This window comes from Rutilus rutilus, assembly GCF_951802725.1.
Source record: "Rutilus rutilus genome assembly, chromosome: 13".
Classification (NCBI taxonomy): domain Eukaryota; kingdom Metazoa; phylum Chordata; class Actinopteri; order Cypriniformes; family Leuciscidae; genus Rutilus; species Rutilus rutilus.
Genome location: NC_140218.1, coordinates 25,939,621 through 25,951,101, shown reverse-complemented (window position 1 = coordinate 25,951,101; position 11,481 = coordinate 25,939,621). Strand labels below are relative to the sequence as shown.

Genomic DNA, 11,481 nt, shown 5'->3' with positions numbered 1-11,481 from the left:
AAAGAAAATAAAGGACTGATGCAGTTTCTGCTGTTTTGTTATTATATTTATTTTAAATATTCATATTCATAGATCAAAGGTCTATATCTAAAGCGGACTGATATTAGTCTTACTTTAAATGCCTCACTGCAGAGTAGCAAAATGTGTCCTTTCAAATCACATTTTAGGTATCACAATATTATACTTTTTTTACATTTTACATAATTATAACAGTTCTGCGAATTCGGAAGTCTCCAAATTAGTCCTTTTTTGAGTCAAGGCTGTATATGATGTAATAATGTATGAGCTCTCCATCCTCTGACTCAATGACTAGGCTTTTCCACAGAGGACATTAGTTGACCCCTTGACTTGTCACAGGGCCTGTGAGAAAAATTTGTTCCCAGTTGTCCCCTGCTGGTTTGTGTACTAAGATTATTTGGGTGTGAGAAGAGGTTTAACTTTAATCCAAACCCTGCCTGGCCCTGTTCTTCTGTCTGGTTTCATTACATAACAAACGTTTAGCCTGACAGATGTATGTTCCATTCTGATAACCCCTAATGCTGGGCGCAGTGCCCATCAACCGCCTGTGGTTGGCACAGATGTTGGCACAGACAAGAGGGTAGAGAGGGGAAGGGCATCAGATTGTGGCAAGGTGACTGTCACTGGAAAGAATGTCAAGGCTGAGTTGTTCTCCCTGCAGACATCAGCCATAGTCATTGACCCTTCAGGTTACTGTGTACTGTAACTGTACACTGGGTGGAAACAGACTCATCATCATCATTGTCATCATCATCATATTTCTCATTTTCTTCTTTTATATCTAAGTGACCTTTTCTTCAAATAATGTCATTTCTTGTTTTCTTTTGTGGCACTTGCTCACTGCACTGAAGCTCTTTTGTAAATCATTCATGTAAAACATAACCAAACTTGCATGCAAATAATACGCAGATTTACAGATGCAAATCTGACGCAAAGACTTTTTTCATGAACAGCAACTTAGTGGCCTAATAAAGTGCACATATACTGTAAATGTTTAACTATTTGAAAGGTTTCCTAATAAAATTCCAAATATATATACTGTATATTTCTCTCAGTTCTTTCTGTACGTTTCACAGGTAATAGTCCTCCTCTTCTATGTCTCCATTCCCCTCCTCAAATCCCAAAGCCTCAATGTTGTGTGTGATGTCATCAATTCTGCGGTTAAAATCCTGGGAACCGGAGGGGAGGGTCCAGCCATCATAGTCACGGACTGCTGTGGCCGATGTGTTGCTCATGCTCCGCTTGATCCGGCCAAAACTGTCTGTCAAAATCCCACCCTCTCGGATCCCGATGTCTTCCAGAAATGTCTCGAACACTCCTACGTCTTTATCTGGAATGAAGGGCCTCATGCCTGGTTACAGGGGAGAGGAAATACATGAGAATGCACCATAGTCCTGTATTCTTAGAGAGTAGGAATTTGTTGGATTATAATTGAGAATACTTGTTTTATAAAATGTTAACTATAAAAAAAAAGTAGGCTGCATTATAAAGATTTTTATATTTAAAAAAATATCACTATTCAAACATTTTGGGTCAGTAAGATTAAAAAAATAAAAATAATGAATACATTTATTCAGCAAGGACACACTAAACTGATCACAATTGGCAGTAAAAACTTCTGTTTTTAATGAATGCTGAATTTTTTTTACTACAGTTGCCACAAAAATATTCAGAAGCACACGTTTTCAACTTTTTCACAATATTACTGTAATTTTGATCAAATTATCACAGCCTTGGTAAGCATAACTTATGAATAGTAGTATACATATTTTTAGAAATAATATTAAAAATATTTTTAGAATTATTATATATTAGTATAATAAAATTTTATTTTTATTTAAACATTTCATAATTTACCACATAATGTGTGGTAAAAAAACCCTGGTATGCAGTGTTCTCATGTTTTGGGGAGTTTCCATACAATGATTTTTATACTTTACATGACACTAACCCCACTCCTAAACCTACACATCACAGAAAACTTTATGCAATTTAGTTTAAAAAAAATATTTCTGTATGATTTATAAGCTGTTTTCCTCATTGGGACCAAAAAATATCGCCACAAGGACATGGATTTCGGATATTGACATCTTTGTGGAGACATTTTGTCCCCATAATGTAGGTTTACCAGGACACACACGGACACACACACACGGACACACACATGGACACACACACACACACACACACACACACACACTTCACGTTATGAGATCTCTAGACCAGATAAACATACTAATTCCATTTAAACTGCTTTTTCCCTTGAGAATGTGACTGCATTCAAACATGTTTGTGATGAATTGTCTCCATTCAGCGCTGCAACTGACAACTAACACTAACAATGTTATTGCAGTCAAATTGCAGTCAAAGAGTGGACAGTCTCACACTCATTCAGACCAGCATTAAGCTGACTCAGCCTTTTGCTTGAGTGTCAGGATAGATGAGGTATAAGTGGCTCAGTGAGTGTTATGTAATTGTGTCTGTCGTACACAATTGCTGCGAGTTGCTTTATCCTTTACCAACTCACGTATCCACAAGGTATTTTAATCAACTTGGACAAGTTTGCGTCGCAGTGGGAATACTGTACAATTCATTTGAATTATTTAATGACTCACATTCTAAATATGTATTAGATACAGATCTATTTGGGATGGTAGTTATTTATAGTTGTGAATCGTGGTCATAGAGCTATTTATAGTCTGTGTCATGTTTCTTTTCCCACAGCGACTGGTGTTGTTTTAGTGAGTTTTGTAATTCTGTCACGCTGTGAAAGTGTGATGTTGTTGGAAAGGCTGTCGGGCCATGACTGCTCCAGTGCAAGCAAGGTGCTCATGAATATTCATTAGGCTTTTTGTTACTCTAATCCCTCTAATGAGCTAATGATAGACAGGCAGCAATTACACAGACCATGAATACAATGCCTGTTCTGATAAATCATGACTTTTGAAATATGACTTGTATAAAGAGAGGATCTCAGCATGAAATAAACCCGGTCGTACAAACAAGCCCCTTGAGAATTTAAACAGGCACTCAAATTGTTCAAAAGCAGCAAAGAAAGAGAAAGGGATAGAGAATGGTGACTTTTGTATTGTGCGTTTCTCACCAAGCAGCAGGAACTTGCGTGAGTCTCCATAGAGCTGCAGCAGGTCAGTGCAGAACTGCTCTATCGGAGCACCGAGTCTGTATTCTCTCAGGAACAGAGCAAACTGCTGAATCTCCTGAGGCGTCAGCTTGCTCCTCAACTAAACAATGAGAAAACAATACAACAGAACAACAAAGAGACAAAATTATTAAGGATAACTGCAGGGAAAGAAATCGTTCATCCCTGAATGAAAATTATGCTTGTCATTTACTCAACCTCCCAAAGTTGCTTGTTTTCAGACTGGGAGTATTGGTATATTAAAATAATCACGATTCTGTGATTTTAAAAGTTTCAAGAATTGCATGTTCTTCAAAAAAATCGCTGGTGTTTCTGACGTCACAAACTACCTTGTAACCAATCAGGTCAACGTGTGATCGTCAACCAGTGGATCTCTGAGCTGGTGTGAGTGAGTGAGTGGAGGCGGGGCTGACTTGCATATTCATATAACTGCGTATACTAAACGAGGCAAGGGTGTAGAGTTACATTCAAGCTATTTTAAGGCATGATTTTCAAGGAAAAAGCTTTTAAATATGTAATTTTGGTGATCAAAGATGAGTTTTAAGGGATAAAATTACTGACTACAGGGGGACTTTAAATGGGTTTGCGAGGGAGAGTAAATGATGGCATTTTCGTTTCATTCTTAGTAGAACTGTCCTTTGAATTACATAATTTTATGTGCGTAAGCATCTTACAATGATCATGTACTCCTGCAAACTGGCATTAGAGGGCTCAGAGTCGCTGTGTGTGGAGGCCAGGCTTCGACGTGACTCATGGCAGGAGAGAGATGAGCTCTCACTGTAGTTCTCACTATAATACGGATCAAATGCTTCCTGTGAACCATCACTGTGAGGAGAGATAACACACATGCACAGTTCATGAAGTCAGATGTGACAGAGCTTCAAAGCAATTTTGAACACTGCACATACCCCCTTTTACCTCAAATATATGTAAATAGTTTTTTTTTTTTAAATAGGCAAAAAACAGACTACAGCATATGTTAGTCAATCAAAAAATGGGTGTGATGGGACTACCTGTTTGTCCAAACAATGGTAGACAGGGTTGTTATTTTATAATACCTTTTGAGCTGCTAGTGACTGAGAAGGCAATTCATAAAATCAAAATGTACAACCTAAAAGAGTGCAAGAATGTAATGATAATTCATAAACAGATTTTGCGAATTATAAGGCACAAACAGACACTCACTATGAACTGCAGCAGCTGAAGTCTGTGTCATAGCCATATGTCATGTCAGTAAGGCAGCTGTCACCTTGGACAAGAATTGATGGAGAAAAACAGACATGTTATTTATTTTATTATGAATTTTTGTATATTATGATTTAATATTGAGCAGAAAAAAATATATTTTTACAACTTTATACAAAGTAAATATTTTCCAGATCATATTTTTTATCCTCACAAGGATCATGATATTTATGGGATCTTGGCATCAACAAGTTTGAAAACCCTTGATTTAGGTCAATAGTTTCCAACTGGGATTAATTTAGGGCGTCACTAGACCCTTTTTACGAGGACACGAGCTTCTGAACAACTCTATATTGCAGTTAAAGACAATTTATATCCAAAACAGGATTTAAAAACACTTTTTTGATGAGGCCTGTGCCCCTGATGAAAGGCTAAAAACGCCTTCTAACTGGCTTGTCACTCACTCCTCTGCAGCCAATAGCGGTCAGGCATGGTGTAGTGATATCCCGCCCTGTCGACACATTCAATGGTCTGATGTCCATAGATGATCTGAAACATTTGACAGATGAGGGCGCAGTACTCCTCTGCAGAATCCTGTGTGTGTAATATGTATAGGTGATCAATACAAGAATCAAATAAAGAGAAAATCAAATTTCTAGTGCTAAACAGGCATCCAGCCACATACAACATTTATATGCTTTCACATTTCTGCGTTTCTGTCTCACACAGATGCATATATTGCACACCCACAAAAGCAGCCAGACTGTAATGTGGGTCAACACAATCCCATCCATATTAATGTCCGCAGGCACACACAGAGGCGCACAGATCACTGACACAGCATGCCGTTACATAAGTCTGGGCATTACATCACAGGGGAGTCTACTCTGAGCACAGTGTTTACATCACAGCTGACACAACTCATCTCGTCAGCAGGAGCACAGCTCCGGCTCACCGGGAGCATTCTTACTCCTGATGCTGACACACACTGATTAGGACTTACACAGATAAAGTCATTCTTCATAATCATCTTAAATATATACAAAAGCAATTATGTATTTATCCAAATGCCACAAAAACAAGGTTTGAAAGCTTGTGTTGTCCATCCATCCATCCATCCATCCACATTAATGGCATTTAACCCATCCCTCACTTCCATCCTTCCATCCAGGCATCTCATGTTAACCCTTCCATCTATCCATCCATCCATCCATTATTAACCCTGACTTCCATCTATCCATCTACACACCCACTACATATTAACTTATTCCATCCATTTATCCATCCATCCACATTAATGGAGTTTTAACCTATCTCTCACTTCCATCCAAGACTTTCTTGTTAACCCATCCATCCATCCATCCATCCATCACTTTTTAACCTTTCCATCCATCCATCCATCCATCCATCCATCCATCCATCCATCCATCCATCCATCCATCCATCACTTTTAACATTTTCATCTGTCCATCCATTAACCCTTTCATCCACTGTCCATCCACCCATCCCTTTAACCCTGTCCTCCATCTATCATTCTACCCACCCACTACATATTAACTCATCCATCCATCCACATTAATGGATTTTAACCCATCCCTGACTTCTATCCTTAAATCCAGACATTTCTTGTTCACCCTTCCTTCCATCCATCTATCATTTTTGAACATTTCCATCCATCCATATTAATGGATTTTTAACCCATTTATCAATGCACATCCATTGCTTATTAATCCATCCACAAGTATTGCGTAATAATATATCCATCCATCCAAATGACTCATTAACCTCACCCTGTTTTCCACAGCCAGTATGATGAGGTTGCAGTAGGCATCAGGGCATGGCATGGGCTCCAGAGGATTATGGTTCCTCCTCTCCCAGCTGCCATAGGACTTTCCCCTCTCCCAGCTTCCCGTGCAAGCCTGCCTGCGTTCCCAGCTCCCACTTGGCGTGTGTTTCCGTTCCCAGCTTCCACCTGATTTAGCTCCAGTCCCGTGCCTCTTCTCCCAGCTACCTCCTACCACCCCACCACCTCCCCGACGCTCCCAGCTGCCCCCTACAGGCCTCCGGTCCCAGCTGCCACTCACTGGCCGTTTCTCCCAGCTACCTCCGCACGGCTTCCGGGTCTGCCTACGCTCCCAACTCCCGCTCACGCGCTTCCGTTCCAGGCTGCCACTATCACCGCCGCCTCCTCCGCCCCCAGTCCCAACTCCTCCGCCCCCAGTCCCAACTCCTCCGCCCCCAGTCCCAACTCCTCCACCCGCGCTACCCTGTTTGGGCTCATGGCGGGAAGAGAGCTTCCAGTCCACACCACAGATGGTGTGGCGGCGCTCCATGGTGCCCCCTGCAGGCCTTGGGTCAGTGTTGCTTATAGTTTGTCTGCGGCTCTCCAGACCAGTTGGCCTGTTCTCCAGACTGTTAACAGCCAGTACAGTGTCCACATTCAGACCTGAGAAGACAAATACATTAATGAAGATCCCTCCCATCCTGGATATTATTTATTTCAAAAGCTTACCTTGGAAATTCAAACCACTTACCACTTAAATGTCTCACTTACATTTAAATGTATGCATTTGACAGATGCTTTAATCTAAAGTGATCTACATTCAAGGTATCGATTTTATCAGTTAATGTGCCAAGGCCTTAAACTTTGCTTTGTGTCTCAGACTTTGATATTACATTCCCATATTTATCTCAAATAAATAAATAAATAAAGGTAAATTAGAAATATGCAATGTACTGTATCCCTAAAATGTATAAATGAATGTCAAATTAAGTACAATCTACTCTACTAAAGAAACAGACATTTACAATTGTATGCATTAACTATTTACTAAAACAGAAAAGATAGTAACCAGGGTAAACTCCGGTATGTTACATGTACATCCTTCCTGACATTCCTACTGACCAGTTTTGAGCACCAGTAGGTGCAGTGCATCATCCCGCAGGTAGGAGGCTGCGGCGATTTCATGTGTGGGGATTCTCAGCAGCAGTTTTTCATTGTCTCTCCAGGTAAGCAGCAGACAGCGAGCAGACAGACTGAGAATAGAGTCCTGTTCCACACTGGTCTTCAGAGGCAAAACCCTCAGCTTCTATGGATGGAAAGAGAGAGACAGAATGCATAATTTAAGCCATCTTCTGAATCTAAAAACAACATTACAATGACTTTGTTTGAGGAATCGCTCTCACCCTGGCTGTGTCCAGAAGCTGGAGCAGCTCGTCTCTGCTCGATGGGTTCAGGGAACATGACACCCATGTCAGGTGTCCCAGGAACTGTTGGTAACAATTGCAAACATTCACAAAAGTCTAACGTGAATGTGATCTTTTTCATATGTTTGAATTTTCAGACTAACCTTGACTTCCTTCTCCACATAATCGTATATGAGTCTCTCTGGGTGGATGAGGTAGTCGGGTGGATAGAGGGGGACGGTGTGAAGGGGTCTACGGTACACACTGCCTTTGTCCGCCTGTCGCCGGCTAGATTTAGGGAACACCAGACGCTTTATCGGAGACACAAATCCCTGAGAGAAGAGATTGGATAGAGGAAAGCAAGATATAAAGTGACAACGAGAGATAAAAGGTGCAATTATGGGGAAAAAAATAACAAGTGTGAGATATAAAGTTGCAATAGCCTATAGCACGAGTTCCTTTATATATTTTTTTACTCTCAGGCAGAAACAGGTTTCCATATCCAAAGCACAAGTACAAAAAAACTCTGTATATTCTTAGTAAAAAGTCCATATATTGCACTATTTAAGAAATATAAGCTTTGTTTTAGTAACACTACAGGAACCCTTTTCAGATTTGAAATGATTCAGAACATGAGCATGCACAAAAAGTCTTCACAATGCGTATGATTTAAGTTCACTTGCTTGACGTCAGTTTGTGAAAGCCTGTTTAAATCTGCTTTTATGATGATGTAACACACATCAGCCTGCTGCTCCAACTTTGACATCAGTGAGACAGCTGTTCGACGTGGAAGATAGATTAGAGACAACATGACCTACTGACAACCTGCTGATTTATTCAGTAGGCTGGGTGTGTGTTTATGCGTGTGAGGAAAAGAGGAAAATATGTAAGGAATGCGTAAAGCTGTGAATCAATCACATCCTGCCGGTAACGGTGTGTAATCTAATGGGGCTTATCAATCATCACGACTGCTTTCAGTGTGTTAGTTAAAACGCATTCAGTTTAAGAGAAGGCAATACAAAATAATCATTCCATCAACCATGACTCCATCATTAAACTAAAACACAACTCCATTACTAACTTAAGCTACAATGATTTTTTTCACAGAAATACATAATAAGCGAACCCTTTGAAGACAATGCGAAGCTTTAATTGGCCTTCTTATACTATAGTGTCCCATGGCTCAGAGGATTTGCGATCTAATTAGTGGCCCAGAAATAGAGCAGATTTGTTATCCATTTCATGCTACAATGTATCTTTGTTTTAAATGTTTCAAAATCCTCAAACTTTAGTATTTTTTTTTCCTGATGTGATCAGCGCTGGATGGCACTGATGATGTTGCATATGGATGCAGTAGCCTTCAGACTAGTTATCTTTTTAGGAAATCTCTTGAGTTTGTGTTTGTTTGTCCTGCTGCCAGTGCAACCGGTCCAACTTGATTCGAACTGGGGTCTCTGGTGTGGGAGGCAGGCGCGCTAACAAGGACGCCTCTTGAGATCAGGGGAGTGAGGTTTACACACACAGCCCTTACTGGCCAACGACAGTTACACCAGAGAGCTTCAGTCCTCTGAGACGACGCTTTGAACTGAGATGTGGCTCAGAACTGCAATCTCTGGAAACATAACCTCAGAAGAATTGGTATCCAGCACACTGCATAACACTGCATATTGCCATATAGAATCATTTAACTCTCTCTGGTACACATTATGATACCTTTGTACAAGGAACACAGTCAATATAAATATTTTAAAATATTTGGGAGGAATTTTGTTGCCTCAAGCAATCAGCACTTTAAAAGAAAATGAAGAATGCTAGGCTCTGCACCTCATTTGAAACAATGAAAGATAAAAATGTAATAAAATGTAAATATACTGAGTTGATGTATGTGTGTGATAGAAAATTATACACTATAATTCAAAAGTATGAAATATTTCTTGAGCATCAAATCTATACTCAGTCACATATATACTGAGTCTTGATGAGGAAAAAACTCATGCGTGGACGCAAAACTGTACAATAGAAGGTTAAGACTGTCACTGAAGAGACAAACCACAGTAATTATTGAATGCAAGAGAAACTGAAAATGAATTTGTGTACATGAATATGAAAACATTTGTGTGGCATATCAGATAAAGATTAGCGATGGAGAAGGGTACACACACATACAGTACATGTCAATGTAAACATAAGTTGTCACATGATCAGGTTCACATAGAATACACAACATACTTGGCAACAAACAACTATTCCTAAATACATATCCAGCTAGTTTCAATGTATAATGTGACAAAACAACTTACCTTCTTGGCTCGCTTGGGCTCATAGTCCATATTGACCAGCCCGATGGCTAGCTGTGTCCAAGAGTGTGTGTTTGTGTGTGTGTCTCTGTTTAGGACAGGCCCAATCTCCTCTCAGCCCTCTGGAGCCAGGCATGACTGGGCAGGAAACACACTTCCTGCTGGACAGGAAACTCCACCAGAGAGTCTGATTTAAAATCCTCAGCACCTCCACTCTCAAAGTACTGATAACATACTCATACAGTACACAAAATGGGGTTGCACACATGCACACACAAAGAGTGTTAAGTCATATTTTTGGTTTATAACCATTTTTCACCCTCTCTCTGACCCTTATTGTTAACCATAATGTGTTTTCTGCTACAGTGCTAAAGAAACAAATTAACAATAGACTTGAGACAACAAAAAAAAAACGGCTGCAAGTAAAGAAAGAAAGCTAGTGATGCTCCAACATTTCAGCAGCAAAAAAAAAAAAAAAGTGTTTTCGGTTTTGGTCGAAATGGTTTTGACGGGTCACTTTTAATGATCACTTCACTGATGTCAAGTTTTGACTGTTTGCATTTATTTTGTGCACTCAACATGGATAAGCTAACAGGTGAACATGTCAGCACTGTGGACGCACTTCAATGTGACCCAAATGCTGAGTAACATTATGTAAAATGTGTTTGACTAAAATATCAAAAACGTGGCTTGTGTCTAAAGAACTTTAATATGAATAATAATAATTACACAATTATCCAAATTTAATTAACGAAACAGCAAAAAGTTGTGAGTCACTATAACGAGTAGCAAATGATTTCAATTATAAGAAGCTAATCAACGGTGCTGAGACAACAGCAAATGGCTGTAAATTGTAAACAAGCAACAGCACTGAGATGTGGTGGGGGAAATGGTTGCAAATTGTAAACAAGTAGGCTCTACATACAAGAAGCAGCACTGCGAATCTGCGATGAAAGCAAACTTCAAGCAAAAGAAGCAAGTTTAGCTAAATAAACTTTAATAAATTATCCAAAGATGGAATCAATGAAAGATTTCATGTGGTATGAAGCTATATTTTAAAACAGTGTGTAAGTTTGTTTCTAGCCTTGTCATAGACTCCTTGACTGCTCCTCACAGACACAGTGTAAGTGTATGATCACTTTAAAAACAATTTGCATTTGTTTACAAGGGAATATTGGACATGTAGTAGCTAACTGATAGTATATCACAGATACTACTGAATTGGAACATTACTATAATTAGTGATGGGAGCTTTCAAAACACGGTTCTTGAAGCTTCGAATCCTTTGCGAATTATTTATTTCGAACCAGATTCGGAGTGCGTATCAAACTGCCAAAAGTCGCATGATTTCAGTAAACAAGGCTTACATAGTTAACCCAAAAATGAAAATTCTGTCATTATTTACTGACCTTCATGCCGTTGCAAATCCGTAAGACTTTTGTTAATCTTTGGAACACAAATGAAGTTATTTTTGATGCGGTAAATCACAAGCTTTCTATAATGTTACCTCCAATGACAGATACGCAACTGACACAGTTTGATGCTTCAACGAGATCGTGAAACTAATCCATATGAATTGAGCGGTTTAGTCCAATTTTTCTGAAGAGACTCGATTGTTTATATGATGAACAGACT

At 39.5% G+C, this 11,481-nt stretch overlaps 1 protein-coding gene across 1 annotated transcript; it reads right to left on the bottom strand.

The window, feature by feature from the left end:
• Positions 1–54: 54 nt before the first annotated feature.
• ccm2l (CCM2 like scaffold protein) lies at positions 55–10,013 on the bottom strand. The gene is made up of 10 exons (XM_084427204.1): positions 9,850–10,013; positions 7,714–7,881; positions 7,550–7,633; positions 7,269–7,452; positions 6,154–6,809; positions 4,828–4,957; positions 4,364–4,427; positions 3,853–4,003; positions 3,122–3,260; positions 55–1,369 (listed from the first exon to the last, which is right to left on the bottom strand). Exons 1-10 carry the CDS (start codon positions 9,877–9,879, stop codon positions 1,089–1,091), a joined length of 1,887 nt encoding a protein of 628 aa, XP_084283330.1. The 5' UTR covers positions 9,880–10,013; the 3' UTR covers positions 55–1,088.
• Positions 10,014–11,481: the final 1,468 nt, after the last annotated feature.

Bases quoted from the DNA above. Each gene is read 5' to 3' on its own strand.
- ccm2l (XM_084427204.1), bottom strand. From the start codon at position 9,879: ATGGACTATGAGCCCAAGCGAGCCAAGAAG. The intron at 4,958-6,153 runs GTGAGGTTAATG...TTACACACACAG, and splicing joins TACTGGCTGTGGAAAACAGG to GATTCTGCAGAGGAGTACTG. The intron at 4,428-4,827 runs GTGAGTGACAAG...TTCTTGTCCAAG, and splicing joins CCGCTATTGGCTGCAGAGGA to GTGACAGCTGCCTTACTGAC.